Here is an 18,790-nt window from a genome sequence, read left to right as displayed (position 1 = left end):
TAGTGGATCACTGCCTTTATTTCATCTTTACTATGAACTCTGAAGTGCAGAACACAATCTAATATGTAGAAAAATAAAATTTTGGCAAAACAAAAACTGTTTAGGGAAATTAAATTGTATAGTATTTTCCGTATGTACTTAGCAGTTAAATATGTTACACATAACATTGTAAGATGTCCGTTCCGTCGTTATAAAAAACTGAATGAAATTTACACTGCATACTGAAATGATACAAATGGAAATTAAAATTTCTGTATTAGTAAGGAAGCCCAGTTTGCTAAAATAGCATTAATATCATTCACATCAGATTTTAATTTGTTATACATCTTTGTAGTTCAGCAAATGCCCTTGATAATGAAAAATTAAAAAGTTATTAGGACAAAAATAATCTGTGTAAAAAGGGGGATGGGGAACCAAAAGATTTTTTAATATGCTTATATAATTCAGATAAAATTTTCATGAATTTAAGAGGAATGAAGATATTCGAACACTAATAGAAAATAGACTCATTTGAGTGTTCAAATGCTTACACAACTCTTCAGTCCATCCAGTTTTATAAAACCAAAACTTTGAACACAAAAGCAAAATTGTTCACATTACCTTATTATATGTTCCTAAGTATCAAACCGCATCAATTTATTATGAGTTAAATTTAAAGAACATCACAGATTTAAAAACAAAAGTACATAAGTACCTGATTCTTTTTAACTCCACAAATACCTAGCATCCCAAAGTAACATGTAAACAAACCTCTTTGCTGCCTAATGAATTCTTTCCAATCTCTAGAATAAACTAAATGGCTTTGGATCTAGTATGTGCCTTACATTTAAGTTAGGGTTTCATTCATTACTTTGTATTAGTGATATAGCAAAGAGGGAAATTTTTCAACTATTGTACTTATTTAAAACAAATTGACAGGTTCAAATGCCTGTCTTCAGAAAAGCCAGCAGCATTTTTTTTTTAACATACTCAAAGTAAGATTTGGCCTAAGCCCTTAATACCTTCCTGAACAGCCATGCAACTAAACACCCTCAGGAGGTGTTAAGTAAGGGAGAAGATCATGAAGCAATTTGTACTTTTTTCTCTGGATAATAGAAACAAGGTAAAGCAAATCCAGATTATTTTTGAATGAACGGCTGTCATGTTTAATATACCCAGAGCTCTATAAAACTAGAGCCATTATCATATATGCTTATATAGATATATACTTATTTTTTAATAAAGTCTCTTGCTTGCTTCAAAATTTAAGGATGATCTTTTTCCTAGTCAGTCACTTCAAGGGAACAATAAATAAAGTAGAAAAGGATGAACTGTTTTGCATATTTCTGTGGAAGAACGGAAAACATTTATACTTTGAGAGGTTCAGAAAATTCACTGTACAGAATGAACAGTTTATATACACTATCTGTGCAATTTTTCTTGGCTGGGGTATTTAAATGCAAGAGCTCCTCCAAGACAAGAAGCCACATTCATTCTTGTCCAAATCCCTCTGTCTCTTCTATTGCAAAAAGAAGTTTTTCCTTTAGTTGTTCATAACTCTTATATGGTGGTAGATCCAAGCGATTAAAACTGAACAAAAACAAAAACAGATGTGTTTTTAATAAAACAAACTCTGAAAAGATTTCTAATACAATATTGTTTAAAGCACATTTGACAAACTGGATAGAGGAGATCTAAAAATTTTGCCAGAGGTATTCTAACAATTTACTATTATATTAACACATACAGATTTTTTACTCATAAAAATATTTTAACATTTCCCAGAAAAAACTGACATTGCAAGTTGTCATAAGTCCCTCTAACTTCTCTTCGGTTTTTAAGTCCATTTATTTCATTCACTTACCAGTTATTAAGAATCTATTATATATCAGATATTTGTCCAGGAGCTGGTGATAGAATGATAAAAAACTAAGTTCCTATCCTTGTGGAACTTATAATTCGGGGCGGGGGAGGGAAGCCAGTAAACAAATACATACTTTAGTGCTTCCATTCCTGCCATACTTAAAAGAATTCGCTGCTCTGTTTAGCTGGATTAAGATTTGGGTAGAGGGAGGGTCTAGGGTTTTAGTTTCCCCTCTATCTAGTGAAACAGCTCTAATGTAGGTAAAACCATTCTGTATTTTCATTTTCTCACATGGAAGATTTCTATAGATTATCTAGGTTCCCTCCTACTACTCTCCCTCTGCCCTTGTCTCCACTCCTGCTTAAGAGTCAGGAAACTTAATAATCAAGAGCCTTTTGAGTTTCTGAAACAAGGCAGCCAATTAAAAATGGCCTGAGAACACCATTTTATTCTCTTTGTATGAAAAGTTAAATCTATTAACGGTAGCAATTAAACAGACCACGTACCTTTTCTCCCCCATGCCCCCGTCACACTGATAGCTGAAGTCAATAAAAAATTTTTCAATACAGTCCTATATTAAGACAACCAGTCACTTTCTAATTCTTACATCTTTCAAATATAGCCTTTGCCAAATTCTTTCTCTTTACTGAATCTCTGTATCTCTTCCATCCAGATCGTTTGTGTTGGCAACTGCACTCGTGTGTGTCTCTACTTCCCCAACATCTCTTATATGGACCATCAAAATTTCCTGTCTACTGATCTTGCATCCACTTTTTTCCTGACTTCTCCACAACCCATCTAGCCTTATTACATCACTGCCAGAGGTCCTTTCATAAAAAAGACTTGCCAGTTTAAAAAACCTTTGTTGTGCTATTCTAAAATTGGAACTATACAGAGGTTAGCATGGCCCCTGCACAAGAATGACAACACAAATTCATGGAGCCTTCCATTACAAAAACAAAAAAAACCCCTCTTAGTTTTCTAATTACTATGGATTGAAGGTATGGGGGAAGGAAGCTGTTTGGTATAGCCCCCCATCAATTAATTTAATATTTTCCCAAAATATCACATGCTTTTCTGTTTCACGACATGCTTTTTTTTTTTTTTTAACGTTTTATCTATTTTTGAGACAGAGAGAAACACAGCATGAACGGGGAAGGGGCAGAGAGAGGGAGACACAGAATCGGAAGCAGGCTCCAGGCTCTGAGCCATCAGCCCAGAGCCCAACGCGGGGCTCGAACTCGCGGACCGCGAGATCATGGCCTGAGCTGAAGTCGGACGCTTAACCGACTGAGCCACCCAGGCGCCCCTCACGACATGCTCTTATGGCTCTCTCACGATCGGGAATACCTTTTTCCCGATATGAAAATACTAATTCACTAAGAAGCAGTCCAAATGCTAAAACTTCCTCCAAGAATTCTCCTTGAGCATCTTATACAGACTTAACAATTCTCCTCTCCATAAGCTCTTTTTATTTTGCTTTTAGCATTTTCTTTGCTGTGTATTATGACTGACTAGTTTCTTCCATTATGTTCTAACACCCATGAGGGGCAGTCATCCCTACTCTTTTAACACTTATCCATTTCATTTAGTAAATGTTGAGTTAACTACATAAGAAAGTACATTACTTGGAAACATCCGAAACAGGGTTCTATTTTAAGACACCAGCCAAAGGACAGAGACACACCAAAATCTCTTCATCTTAGAGGGTACTTACTATATAGATATCAGAATACTGTTTTAGTTTAGCTTTTGTTTTAGTTCCAGCTGAGTCAAATTTGATACTTCTACTTAACCTATAAAAATGGAAGACCCTACCAATACTTTTGCAATGGACTGTTGGTTTTCTATACCAGTGTATACAGCCTCTGCTCTGAAAGTGGCCACCTCAATAAGCAAAGCATTGGAGAGAACAGCAGAACTCATTCCGAGAATTATCAAGACTTCCGCCCATAGATCATAGCAGTGTTTACCTTTGTCACTACTAAACTCTGGTGTCTCGGGATCTATGTTCATACAAATTCTCATCCCAATACCGTTAACTGTATTCCACTGATCTGAATTAAATCCTCACCTTTTCCCTTTCTTCCACCTCAGATCTCCATTCCTCTGAACTTCTGTTTTATGATTTGCAGTTTTCTAAGGTCTTAATAACTTGCCTTAACTAAAAACCCAGCTAGTCTGAAACAACCATTTCCCTGCAGCCAAGCAGTAAAACTTCCCTCCTGTGAGGCACATACAATCTAGCTATGCAACCTTTTTCTGAACTTTTGGCTACCTTCTGTTGACCTCTTGGTCATATTCCTTTCATTCACTGAAAGTTCTGGCACCTGGGTTCATGGTTGTCCTCTCATTCACTTGATGATACACAACACCCATGCATGACCTCCCAAGTTCTCATCTTCAGTGACCTGTTCCTCTCATTTACTGACTTTAGGATAACATACCTTGAACCTTGTCATCACCAGCAGGAAATTTCTAATTAAAAAAATTCCACTTTTTTTTTTTTTTGAGTGCACAAGCACAAGGTGTGGGGGCAGAGGGAGAGGGAGAGAATCTCAAGCTGACTCCATGCCCAGCACAGCCTGACACAGGGCTTGATCCCATGACTGAGATCATGACCTGTGCCAAAATCGAGTCAGATGTTCAACCAACCGAGCCACCCAGGCACCCTCAAAAACTCAATTCTGTCTTTCCAGCTTCCATCAATTAAAATGCTAACCCATTAATCCATTACTTTGTCACCATCCTAGCTGTCCACAGACTCTTCCCGTCCTTATTTTGTACTTAAGCTACAGACCATCCTTATATCCACTACCTTGCAAGTACTTTCAAATCCCTGTCTCTTCCCCCTTTTGAACTTAACTAATCAGAACTCAAACTGAATGAATTCAGCCTTCTAGTTTTCACTCCTTGGACCTAACAGCTGAAAATTCCTGGAGGGGAGAATCCTACAACTAGACAGATTGGTGTCACTTCAGATCCAAGTAGGCAATCCAATATCACACATCATTCTCAGCCTTATTTCTCTAGTAGATACTTGTCTGCTCTGACAACTCTCATTCTCCTCAGAGTTTCTTTACTTTCTTCATTCCTAGTGACCTCACTTGATACTTTGAATAAACAGAAACCAACAGTGATAATTACAGCTTACATCCAACATTTCTTCCTCTCCTATTACAACAAAGGAAGTATTCCTGTTTTATCAAAGGCTAATTCCTTAACCTTTACTCAGCATCTCAATTCTTTTCATCTTTCTTTGGTTCTGAACTCTCTCCTCTACCTCAACAATCTCTCCTTTACTGGATTCAACAATTTAATCTAGGCTGGTGTCCTCAAATTTTTTTGGTTATGATCCTTTTCACACTTTAAAATATTGCAAATTCCCACGAGCTCTGTTTATGTGAATTATGTTTATTGATAAAAATGACTATTTTCAAAAAAAATGGTAAAAAAAAGTGACCCTGTTATATATTTTTGCAAATCTTGATGTCTAGCCTAATAGAAGACAACTGGTTTCTGATATTTATATGCGCATTTATTTTGTTGCATTATATTAAGTACAGTATATGAAAATTTGCCCCCACACAGATATGTGGTTAGAAAACAGAGATGTTCTCTAGTTTTTTCAGGTCATTGTGGCTATTATTCTTGACTATTGTACTAAATAAATTTGGCAATATTATACATAATATGGGTTCTGAAATCATACCAAAGAACTTTTTCTACTCTGTTATGTAAAACCCATTGGTTTATCTTGTACTCTGAATGGCTCTTTTTACCCATGCATGATTTTATAACATCATGCATTGATCATTTGGAAACAGTGATTCACCAAGTTATAAAGTATTTCTAAATGTTGGCACATTAAATTACATGATAGAAAAATATCTCATTTTTAATAATACCACCAATCTCATCAGAAAGTCTTGGGAAGGCTTTCAAGGTCATGATGGTATAAACAAGTTCTCCCAAATTCTAATTTTTGCCTGAAACCTTAACTTTTATCATTGCCAACAAATGCTGTCAGTTGTTTCCCTTGAAGTGATAAGCTTCCTTCATTACTTTTCAAGAAAATGTCTGCCAAATACACGTCTGAATAAACAGTTTGTCAGTCACTCTCTCAAATAAAAACGGTGTTCCATCAAAAAGAGCAAGCTGGTTCAGCTTTCAACTCAACTGCCAAAGAGCCTCCCCTCAAGACAACCACAATTCTCTGGTGTGAATAAGAAGTGCTTTATGCAGGCTTCTCATTTTGTCATACAGAATATTAAAGAGATACATACTCAAGCATCAAGATTTAGTGTATATATATGTGTGTGTGTGTGTATATCTATATATATATACACACACACACATATGTATATTTTACTGCTTCATAAAGAACAATCTTGAAAGAGATTTTTTTTTTTTTTTTTTTTTTTTTGCTTTTTGCTTTCTGCTTTAAACTGCAGGGATGTGATGTTGAACAATGGAGACGGCATTTTGGTGCCACGGCCCTGATTTGTGCTGAGGCACTAGTTTTATCTACCATTGCTTCTGCACCATAAATGCAAGTGTCAAAACAATAAAAAGGCAAATAACTGCTCAGTAGGAAAATAGTTCTCACCTCCTAAAAGAACCATGTACCTCCTAAATTATCCTCCTCTTTTCCCTGGATGACTAAAACAGTTCTGTTAACTAATCTCCCTGCGTTTGGTCTTGAATCCAGTTCCTCCTCTGTTGCCAGAGTGATTTTTCCTGAATCTCATTAGCTGCTATTTAAAACTTTTCAAAGGTTTCTCACTACCCTTAGATTGAAATCCAAGTGACTTGTAACAGCCTACAAGGTTCTACATAATTTAGCCCTGCCTAAATTTCCAAATTCTTTTTATCCCTGTCTCCCCTCATTCACTAAGTTCCAATGACACCAGTCATCATTCATTTCCTTGAAAAATTATTTCTTACTACAAGGTCTTTGGAAATGTCCCTGTACAAAGAATGTGCTTTTTCCGTTTCTTCCCGCAGCATGCTATTTATCCAACTCAAACATTATGCTGAGAATCTCCCTGACCACACAACCTAGAAGAGGTTCCCTCTGGTTCTTATCTACAGCACCCTCTTTATTTCCTTTGAAGGACTTTCCTAGAATTCAAATAGCTTACTTGTTTGTCATTTGTGCTCCCTCCCCCAGGGGAGTGCAAACTTCATAAAAGGCAGGAAGCACTTCAATCGTATATTATACATAGTGGTTACTCTAAATAACTGGTGAATCACTAGATGTATTTCTCAGTATATTAACCAAACAGAAATCATTTCAAAGGGTTTAGTTACAGAATGCCGTATTAATCAGTATGTTCTAAAACTTGAAATTCTGGCTACGTTAATGAATAAGCACTAATACTGGGTCTTATGTGTTTAAAAAAAAAACAAAACATTCTCTGACTTTCACCTTTCAATTTAGGATTCTTGCACTTACCACGTGTGGCTTCTTGGTAACCAGGTGTCTTTGCCAACTTTTTCAATACAAAATTTTTGAGGCCCATTACTTCCTAAATCAAGGAAACAAGACAAAATTTATCTGGTCCTTTAAACTTTTTGGTTTTGACAACTAGTTAAATGACTGAACATGTCACATTATCATGAATGACACAGAATACAATGTAAATCGCTTCTGCCTAGAGAAGCTTCTTATTGCTGCAGAAATTCAGCAATAGGAATTAAATTAGTGGAAAGAGACGTAGCTCTAAAGAATTTTGCTCCTTCACAATCACCCTAAAGAGCAAAGCAATGGCCGATCAGACTATGTAAGCAGACTTTCATTGGCTCACAAATGTACTTGATAGTAACCATTAAGTAGTCTTCTGGCAGATACCCTACAGAAAGCACAGAAGAATAATCCTTAAATTCAAGTCTACTGTATGTCTAAAGGCCATTATCATCACAAAGTTAGCTACAGAGAAACTGCAGAAAAACTGCATTTACCCATAAGCTCGGCAAATCCTCCTAGAGGCAAACGGCAGGTTCCAGTGACAAACTGTAATAGTCGCATCCTTACTTCATTGTCTGTCTCTTTCACAAACTGTGTAACAAAATCAAATTTACTTTAATATAAAATACTAAATATCTTCAGTAATTAAAATAGTAGACACTTAAATTGTTCTTAAATTTCTTCAAGAATTATTAAGGTTAGGCACATGTTAAATATACCAGCGATCTTACTTCAGTTAATCCTCACAATGACAACACTGGTTGTCCATCAGTATTATTACATCCATCATACAGACAGGAAACGGGAGGCTTATAAATGTCAAACCACTAAAAGGTAACCAGGACAGATGTTGTTTGTTTGGCTACAATATCACAGCTAGCACCTAGTTAGGGCTCCTGCCTACCTCTGTGCTATATGCTTTTTGTGTGTTTAGCCCTTATAACAGTCACCATTCTCAATAGTTTGATCTGTTTTCTCCTACTAGATACTATTTACACAACTCTCTGGATTCTTCATACTTGAAAACTACAAGGATGCATTTTGTTAAAAATATTTAGTTCATTTACTATCTTTTCAAAGACAGACATAAATGTGTAATGTGGTGGAATACTGATTTGAATTGATCTGATTGTCTTGTAATAGAAGGCAAGTCAACTTTTGGAGCAGTCTAAGAGTAGAAATGTATCCTAAAAATAAAATTTATAAAAAGTAAACAAGAATATACATTACCTAAGGATGAGACAAAAAGTGCTAATGACCAAAAACACTTCTGCATAAAACTGTGTTGAGGTACACATTTCATCAAGACACAAACAGCTCATTACCACGTCTGGCATAAACCAACCCTTTCCCTAAAACAAACTCAATTCACAAAACACAACTACTCATTTGGATTTATAGGACCTCAAGCTGAAGCTTCTCAGGTATACAGATACAAATGTCCAAAGGGAAAGTCAGGGAACTTCATGTTCTTAGTAGTCCCTGACTAGTAAGGAAGCTAGTAAAGACCCTAAAAAGGAAGACTGCAGACACCTGCATACATTCTGTATGTGATGCAATTCAGATATTTTAGGCTTGAAAATGGGTTTATTCCCTTTTGATTTTTTATTCATTTATTTATTTCTTCTAAGCTCTGTGCCCAGCGTGGGGCTTGAACTCCTGACCCTGAGGATCAAGAATCACATGCTCTATGACTGAGTGAGCCAGGTGGCCCTTGTTTAGTTTTTATAAATGGTAATAGATATACACAGCACCCAGTACAGAACTGAAAGGTAGTAAAAGGTACAGCATCAAGAACAGCTTTCACACCTTGCTGCCAGTTTTCTCTACCTTTTTTCAAAGACGCTTTATTCACATACAGTTGACCACTGAACAATGCAGCAGTTAGAGGTGCGGATACCCCATGTAGTTGAAATTTTGGGAAAATCCACATTCAAATTTTGATTCCTCAAAACTTAATAGCTTATTGTTGACCAGAAGCCTTACTGATAACCAATTAACACATATTTTTGTATATATATCATATACTATATTTTTGTAATAAAAGAAGCTACAGAAACATTTACAGTACAGTGCTATAAAAAATTTACACAGAAGCAGACTAGCACAACTCAAACCCTTTATTGTTCAAGGGTCAGCTGTACCAACATACACTTTGAATATACAGAATGTAAATTTTCCTTTTAACCAAATAGCCCATTATACACAGGTTCCTTTCCCCTTCAAAACTACTGAAACATATTTTCCAATATTTTTATTAATTTGCATTAAAAGAAGTGAAAGAATGCTAGGGTGCCTGGATGGCTCAGTCAGTTGGGCATCCGACTTTGGCTCAGGTCACGATTTCAGTCTGTGGGTTCAAGCCCCACATCGGATCTGTGCTGACAGCTTAGAGCCTGGAGCCTGCTATGGATTCTGTGTCTCCCTCTTTCCCTAACCCTCTCCTGCTTGCTCTCTCTCTCTCTCTCTCTCTCAAAAATAAGCAAATTTAAAAAAAAAAAGTAAAAGAATGATTACAAGGTACAGAATTACAGAGCAGATATATCATAATTTATTTACTTAGTCCCCTCCCAACAGACATTTAGGTGTTTCAGGTCTCTGTTAGTATACTAATAATGGTGCAATAAATAGTAAGTGCCATTTTGCATATGCTGAAGTACGTAAGATAAATTTCTACAAGTGTCTACACTTCTTTAAAGTATTAATTAATAAATGAATGACACATATCCTTACAAAAAGATTCCACTTCTAGTAAATCTAAGTCCCAGGCTTAGTTTTCACTTGAAAGTGAAAGTTAAGCATAGGTATACGAAAAGTTCCGTCGCTAAACTGCTCAAATGAGTCTCAATTAGTAGATTTATGTGAAGAAAATCCCTGGCCTAAAGATTTTAAATTCTCAAACACACAAAATGCAAAATCTAATAAAATAAACTGTGCTTCAATATTAGTATTGCAGCACTTGGATGAGACCACCCTACTGTAGTTTAAGCTAAAACACCAACAAAACAAAGAAAGGGACCCAAGGGAGGGAAAGAGAAAAGGAAGTCATTCTTGGACATTATCCTCCAGATCATTCTCATTCCCTAGCATATTATCACCTTCACAGGAATTATGTATCTGCACTGACTTTCTCATTAAAAAAAAAACCCATACTTCCTCATTTACTTCCAGAACTAAGAATTTTTAGAATGCTATGATACTACTGGGGGAAAAAATGCTACGCCTGCAAGTATTACCATTAAACTATTACTTAAAGAAGATCCTGTCATTCATTCTCCCATTTAGGAAGACAAAAAAAACAACAAACTCTTCACTTCTGATTTGGAATTCAAATGGCAGGTTCAATTTTAAAAAAGGAACTTTTTTTAAACTACTGTTTCATGGTAAAACATTTTCTTTGAATACTTTGTTTCAAAAAGATAAAAGCAAATACCTGCCAAAACCAAATGATCTGCTTGCTGTTTCTTGTATAATGACGATACACAGTATTTCTCTGCCAATCTGCCAAGTCAACCTCCTGCATGCCACACAACATAACCTGGGAAATGAACACAGTAGCAGGTCACAGTACAGATTTAGTGAAGCGAATAACTATAGGACTGAAATTTGCTAACAAACACTTGTGCACATGGCCTAATTATGTGAACAGCTGCATGCATGACAACTAATGATCACAGCAAATCCAAGAAAATTTGTAGCAATTTAGAACAAGGATTCTTTGGTACTTTATCTTTTCCATGTTTATTGAACTCACACTGAAAACACTTAGAGTTTTTATTCTTCAAGAAAAACATTAGCTATGCTAGAAGAATCTCTTACTAAAAATGTATACCAAATTAGGTGTCCAAACTGTTAAGTTTCAAATGTAAATTTCTGGTTCTCTTTTTTTCTTCTTCATCTATGCTATCTTCCATTTAAAGTTAAAAATATACTAATTCCTGTTATTAATTTTTCTAGGCTTTGGGAATAAAATATTCTATGTGAAATTTTCAAATAAGCCCACTGAATTACATAGGGGATGAAAGCTATTTTTGGCATAATGAGGTAGTCCAATACTTCATTTCTCCTAAGTTAACTTTGAGCTATAATGTACAGGCAATAAAATGCATGTATTTTAAGTATAGTTAGATGAGTTTTGACAGATATATACACCTATGTAACTGCCACCACAATCAAGATGTAGAATATTCCCATTATGCCTCTTTTTTGCAGAGAAAAACACCATCTTTGTCTTTGGCTCTACGTAATCAATGATTTCATCACAGGTTAAGTTTTTGAGAATATCCCACATGCGCGCGCGCACTACACAATTAACACTCTTCTGTTGTCTCCACCCCTGCCTCCACCCGTCAACACCATGTCTATGAGATTCGCGTTCATTATACAACAATTTACTTATTCTTTCATTTCTTAATGGTCATTTAGGTTACTTCAAATTTTTGGCTTTGATGAATAAAGTTGTGATGAACATTTATGTAAAAATCTTTGTATAAATATATATTTTATTGCACTTGAATAAATACCTAACAGTGGAACTGCCAGGGCATAAGCAGGTGATATATATGTTTAACATTGTAAGAAACTACCAACACGATCCCAAAGTGTTTTCATTTACAGTTTCAATTTGCAGTTTTAAATTCATTTAGTTTTAATTTGCATTTTCCCAATAATGAGTTATAGTTCATGTGTTTACTAGCCATCATAGCTTCTTTTGTGAAGTGGGTCTTTGCCCATTCTAGAAAATTGTTTTTTACGGATTTTTAAGAGTTAAAATACGTGTGTGTGTGTGTGTGTGTGTGTGTGTGTGTACACACATACACATACATACACACACTCCCAGTGTGTAGACTGCCTTTTCATTTGCTTAACAGTATCTTTTGAAGAGCAGAAGTTTTACTTTTGATGAAGTCTTTATCCTTTTTGTGTATGTGTGGTTTATTGTTTTGTATTCTTAAGAAACTTCTGCCCATACTAAGATTACTCTATGTTTTCTTTATAGCTTTCATATTTACATTTATGATTTCATCTTTTTTCATAGACTAAAGTAGGAGTCAATGTTAATTTTCTTCTATATGGACATCTAGTTGATCCAGCATCATTTTAAAAGACTTTTTCTTTCCTCACTGAAAAATAGTAGACTTCTGTTAAAAATCAATTCACAATATATGTGTGGATCTATTTCTGAACTCTCTAGTGTTCCACTGATCTATTTGTGTATCCTTTCAAAAGCACCACACTGCTATAATGACTATGGCTTAATAATAATTTTTGAAATCAGGCAGTGAACATTCTCCAAGTCTGTTCTTTTTCAAAACTGTTTTAGCTTATCTAGAGCCTTTGCATTTCTTTGTATTTTTAAAATCAGCTTGTCAATTTCTACAAAAAATTATTCCAGATATTGATTGGGATTGTGTTGAATATACAGATCAATTTGGAGAGAACTGACATTTATAATAGAGTCTTCCAACACATAATATGATGTATCTTCCCATCTATTTAAGTCATCTTTTTCTTTTAAAAAAAAAAAAAATGTTTATTGGGGCACCTGGGTGGCTCAGTCGGTTAAGCATCTGACTTTGGCTCAGGTCATGATCTTGCAGTTTGAGTTTGAACCCCACATCAGGCTCTGGACTGACAGCTCAGAGCCTGGAGACTGCTATGGATTCTGTGTCTCCCTCTCTCTATGCCCCTCTTCCCAGTCGCACACTGTCTCTCTCTCTCTCAAAAATAAACATTAAAAATTTTTTAAAGGTTGGGGCGCCTGGGTGGCTCAGTCGGTTAAGGATCAGATTCTTGGTTTCAGCTCAGGTCATGATATCACAGCTCTGTGGGTTCAAGCCCCACATCGGGCTCAGTGCTGGCAGCACAGAGCCTGCTTGGGATTCTCCCTCTCCCTCTCTAGCTGCCCTTCCCCCACTCGTGCTGTCTTTCTCAAAACAAACTTAAAAAAATTTTTTTAAATAAAAATAATTTTTTAAAGGTTTATTTATGTTGAAAGAGAGGGAGGGAGAGAGAATCCCAAACAGACTCTGCACTATCAGCACAGACCCCCATACAGGGCTTGATCTCACGAACCATGAGATCATGACCTGAGCTGACATCAGGAGTTGGACACTTAACTCACTGAAACCATGCAGGCGCTCCAAGTCATCTTTAATTTTTCTGAGCAATGTCTTGTGTTTTCAGTACAGAGGTCTTCCATGCCTTTGGTTACATTTATTTTTTTGATGCGTTAGTAAATAAAACTTTAAAATTTCAATTTCTAAGCATTTGTTGCCGGTACATAGAAAATATATACTTGATTTTTTAATTACTGGCCTTCTATCCTACAGTCTTGTTAAATTTGCTGTTATTTCTAGTGGTTTTTTTCTTTGGTAGGTTCTTTAGGAGTTTCTAAGTTGACTATCATATGTTATTATCCATGGATAAAGGCCATTTTACTTCTTTCCAGTCTTTATGCTTTTTGTTTCTACTTTTGCTTTACTGCACTGGCTGGGCCAGTGGGAAATATCTGGTATAGTGGGCAATATAAAGGATGAGAGTTTTGCCCCTGTTCCTAATCTCAATATGAAATATTTAAAATACCACCATTCACAATGATGTCAGGGTTTATCTTATTCATTGATCCTCTTTAACAAACTGAGAAAGTGGCCTTCTATTCCTACTGTGATGAGAGTTTTTATAAAGAATGATTGTTACATCTTCATAGTTGAAACATTTTAACTTGTAAAGGGGCATGATTATCAATAATCATTATTTTCAATAATGGTATACATGCCCATTATTGTGGTATTATTCATGGTTAAGAGAGATGATGAATGGATGTAAAAGAACAATAAAAATCAAGATAAAGCAAAAATAACAACAAAAAAGATCTATATTTTCTCACAGTTCTGTACCATGAACTAAAGGCAAATCAGTAACACTAAGAGCTTTAGTCCCCTTATATGTAAAAGGAAACTAACATATGGTCAAACTATTTCACAGGGCTATGCATGAGACAACTGTATCTACCAAGGGCTATATGAAAGTATGCGTCTCTTCATACCCTTTCAGATCTACTGTCTTAGTTTCATCTCTGCTCTAATGTTGGACTCTGGCTGTAATATCCCTCTTTCACTAGGTGTGCCTCCAAAGTAGGAGCTTTTTTATTAGTTTTAAAAAAATTTAAATCCAAGTTAGTTAACATATAATATAATAATGATTTCAGGAACAGAATTTAGTGATTCATCACTTACATATAACACCCAGTGCTCATCCCAACAAATGCCGTCCTTAATGCGCATCGCCTATTTAGCCCATCCCCCCGACCCAACACCCCACCAGCAATCCTCAATTTGTTCTCTATATTTAAGAGTCTCTTATGGTTTGTTTCCCTTTCTGTTTTTATCTTATTTTTGCTTCCCTTCTCCTATGTTCATCTGTTTTGCTTCTTAAATTCCACATGAGTGAAGAAATCATATGATATTTGTCTTTCTCTGACTTATTTTGCTTAGCATAATACACTCTAGTTCCATCCATGTTGTTGCAAATGGCAAGATTTCATTCTTTTTCATCGCCAAGTAATATTCCATTGTATAGATATACCAAATCTTATTTATCCATTCATCAGTTGATGGACATTTGAGCTTTTTCCATACTTTGGCTATTGTCAGCAGTGTGCTATGAACATTGGGGTGTATATGCCCTTTTGAATCAGCACTCCTGTATCCTTTGGATAAATACCTAGTAGTGCAATTGCTGAGTCGTGGGGTAGCTCTATTTTTAATTTTTTGAGAAACCTCCATCCTGTTTTCCAGAGTGGCTGCACCAGTTTGCATTCCCACCAGCAGTACAAAAGAGTTCCTTCCTCTTTCTCTGCATCCTCACAAACATCTGTTGTTGCCTGGGTTGTTAATTTTAGTCATTCTGACAGGTGTGAGGTGGTATCTCATTGTGGTTTTGATTTGTATTTTCCTGATGATGAGTGATGTTGAGCATCTTTTCACATGTCTGTTAGCCATCTGGATGTCTTCTTTGGAAAAGTGTTAAAATAGGAGCTCTTAATGGTATAGAATACTTTAGGTGTATACATTTTGAAGACACAAAATTATTTAATTTTCTTCAGATTCTTAATGAAGTGTGTGATTTAAAAAAAAGATTAAATACTGATATCTTCCATTCTATTCTTCTGATGTGTTTCTGCTAATCTGTGTAGTCAAGCTATTAAGAAAGAGATGTTAGCCAGATTTATAGAGTCTGCATGTCATCCAGGCTCAAAGTCCTTATTTTCATATACTTGTCAGTTACCAGAAGGCAAATTTCTATAAGGGAATATTACTGTATATAAAATCATCATGCTAACTTTTTATATGCACATTTGATTATGGTGTCTTAACAGAGGAACCAAAGATGGCTAAAGTTAAAACACTATACCCAAAGGAGGCAGAGAAGAAATACCAAGGACTTTCCCTACAGCCCTGCCTTGTGTTCTAATCTATATGGGGAAAGAAGACTTCAAGAATTCACCATAACTAATCATTAGAGAAATATAAATCGCAACCACAATGGGATATCACCTTATACCCATTACTATAATAAAACAGAAAATACCAAGTGTGGGCAAAGATGTGAAGAAACTGGAACCTGTGCACACTTTTGGTGGGAATGTAAAATGGTACAGCCACTACAGAAGTGTGATAGTTCCTCAAATAATTAAACATAGATTTACTATATGATTCACCAATACCACTCCTGAGTATACATCTAAAAGAACTGAAAACAGACTCTCTAAGAGATATCTATAGATCCATGTTCATGGCAGTTTTATTTACGGTAAACCAAAAGGTAGTAGCAACCCAAATATCCATTGACTGATGAATAAACAAAATGTATAGATATATACATACAATGGAATACTATTCAGCCTTAAAAAGGGAAGGAATTCTTACACATGCTACAATATGAATCAACTATGAGGAACATTATGTTAAGTAAATAAGCCAGTCATAGTAAGACAAATACTGCATTATTTCACTTACAGGAGACACCAAGAGTAGTTAAACTCATAGAAAGTAGAATGGCGGGGCCAAGAAGGAGAAATGGGGACCTGTATAGAATTTCAGGTTTGCAAAATGAAAAAGTGCTGGAGATTGGTTGCACAATAATGGGAATATACTTAACATTACTGAACTGTACAATTAAAAATATTCAAAATGGTAAATTTTGTCGTGTGTACTTTCCCACATCCCTCCAAAAAAAGAAGTTCTGATATACTTCTAATAAGTCTGAATACAGTTAAGACCACTAAGAACTCATGACTTAAAAAACTGATCTTTGGGGCAACTCACTACTAACCCAGAATTTTATTAAGTTCCCCAAGTTATTAACAAGGTTGAACTCATTCTTCAGGATAGGGGGCACTGATTAATGACTTTGTGCCCATGACATCATCATGGTTTAGAGAACTTAAGACCATCACCCCATGCTGGGATTTTAATACATCCTGAACACTGAGATGGATAAGAGAACTCAAGATTGTGCCACATCATTTAAAAATGTGTGGACATCCTGTAGAAGCGCAAAAACAGTCCCTCCTCCCATTAACATTTTCTAAACAGCATAATAAAAAAGCCTAACCTCCAATTCTTTTTCATCAAAGTACTGGAGCCACTGAAGAGGAACAACTTCATTAAAACCATCAAGGAAAGCTTTGGTCTGTTCTTGCACTCCTCGAGAAAAACGCCACTCTGTCATTAAACTGAAAATAAAAACAATATTTAAAAATAGTTAATCTGCATGTGAGGTAAAAGCTTAGAAACACCAACTACTTCTAAAATTCCGTCTCTTTTTCCAAATATACCATACATATGTAACATATACATGTTTGTGTGTTTATGTATATAACATGTTTCTCCATGAGGAAATCAGTTCTAGCACATCTGTGGCTAGAAAGGATGCTTTTCAAAATAGGAAGTTCTTTATTTGTCAGTAAGACAGCCACAGTTCAACACTTACTATTTCCTGTTCATGTGTAACAAATAACTCCAGATATTGTCTAACTGACACAGTAAGGGAAAGGCTACAGTCATTCAACAGGTTCTCCTCCCAGCAAACCATTTGCTAAGGGAGACTTGAGAACTCTGACTCAGCCTTGCACAGCGGGGAAAGCAAGGGACTGTCTCAGTAACAGTCTGTCTGCAGGCCATATGCTTAAATGCGGTATGGTCCCTCTGTCTGAGAAGGCTTAAAGCTGGGGAACTGGTTCTTTACATGTTAATTCATTAGAGAGAACACAAAGATTTCCTAAAAGAATAGAAAAGATGAGAAGAAACATTCCGAGGAGACATATAATACAGACATACAGGAGGGAAGTGTAATAAAAAGAAGTAAGGAAGAGAATCTGTATGGTGACGCAGAATCTATACAAGGGGCCCTGACAGTAGGTGGGTCTGGAGGTCCCTGTGGAAGCAGCACAGACTACTGATGAGGAGAAGACACCAGAAACAGCAGACAAAGGGAAAGGCGATTATCCACATTCCTCCCCTTCCAAACGCCTCTTCCCGTGTCCCAAAGGAAGCTGATTTTATTCTCTGCTGAGGCAAACTTTTCATCCTTGCTGCCTCTACAATTTTCTTCATCAATAACTCACCTTCTTTTGCCCAAGCCCTCAACTCTACCTTCCTACCCCACTTCCCATTTGCCCACATGGATGCTCAGACCATTATTTTCCAAAACCCTCCCTTCAACCCAGTGTTTGCTTTTAACTACTGTCTTTGCTCTTTACCACCACTCCTATTAGAAGAGTACTCTATCCTGTCTCCACTTCTCAGCTCTATTCATCCAAATTTTAAACCACTGTAATGGTCTGGGTTTTCAAGATTTCACGCTGGGGGATAAACAAATCTCTTCACATTTGTCACCAAAGAAGTCTCAATTGCCAAGCCCAATGCCCTCTTCAAAATTACTCCTGCCGCATGAACTTCCTGTAACACTGGGTGTTAGCATTCCCAACCCTCAGAGAGTTCTCTGATCTGACAATACCACCACTCCTTAACTGACTTAGCTACTTTGTTCCTTTCATTGGTTTCACTGGTCCATAAATGTTGGCATCACTGAGCTCTCTGCCTTTTCTTTTCTAGCTCTTTACTACTTAAAGATAATTAACATGTTCAACTGTTAACCAATTCAGAAACCTCAAATATTTCATTTACTAGTATTTCCCCCACTACATGTAATTCAATCATTGAATCTGAACTATTCTATTCCTATAATATCCTCAAAAATCCATTCCCTCATTTTTACCTCACCTGTTTCAGGTAGGTCTACAATACCAACTACCAGAAGTTTGAAAGAGCCTTTTAACTATGTTCAGATCTCTAACTACTCCCCCCCCCTTCCATCCATCCCTCCCAATTCATCCTCCACAAAGATGCTAGGATTAGCCTTCCAGAAATAATTCTGATCATTTCATCTTAGTTTTCGTTTGTTTTTGATGA

At 36.1% G+C, this 18,790-nt stretch overlaps 1 protein-coding gene and 1 non-coding gene across 7 annotated transcripts in view; one reads left to right on the top strand and one right to left on the bottom strand.

The window, feature by feature from the left end:
* Nucleotides 1-18,790, bottom strand: part of WWP1 (WW domain containing E3 ubiquitin protein ligase 1) — a 136,815-nt gene continuing 118,025 nt past the window's right edge. For all 6 annotated transcript variants that reach the window (XM_047841806.1, XM_047841805.1, XM_047841809.1 and 3 more), the window contains 5 exons: nucleotides 16,932-17,052; nucleotides 10,747-10,851; nucleotides 7,808-7,904; nucleotides 7,302-7,374; nucleotides 1-1,569 (listed from right to left, as the gene is read on the bottom strand). In XM_047841806.1, the coding sequence (XP_047697762.1) occupies nucleotides 1,470-1,569; nucleotides 7,302-7,374; nucleotides 7,808-7,904; nucleotides 10,747-10,851; nucleotides 16,932-17,052 (496 nt within the window). In that variant the 3' untranslated portion in view covers nucleotides 1-1,469. The remainder of the gene's footprint in view (nucleotides 1,570-7,301; nucleotides 7,375-7,807; nucleotides 7,905-10,746; nucleotides 10,852-16,931; nucleotides 17,053-18,790) is intronic.
* Nucleotides 2,696-2,799, top strand: LOC125156833 (U6 spliceosomal RNA). Its single transcript, XR_007148808.1, has one exon. It is a non-coding gene; the product is annotated as a U6 spliceosomal RNA (small nuclear RNA).

Source organism: Prionailurus viverrinus, chromosome F2, assembly GCF_022837055.1.
Source record: "Prionailurus viverrinus isolate Anna chromosome F2, UM_Priviv_1.0, whole genome shotgun sequence".
NCBI classification, from domain to species: domain Eukaryota; kingdom Metazoa; phylum Chordata; class Mammalia; order Carnivora; family Felidae; genus Prionailurus; species Prionailurus viverrinus.
Note: the sequence above shows the minus strand (reverse complement) of the source record. Positions and strands in the feature narration are given on the sequence as shown.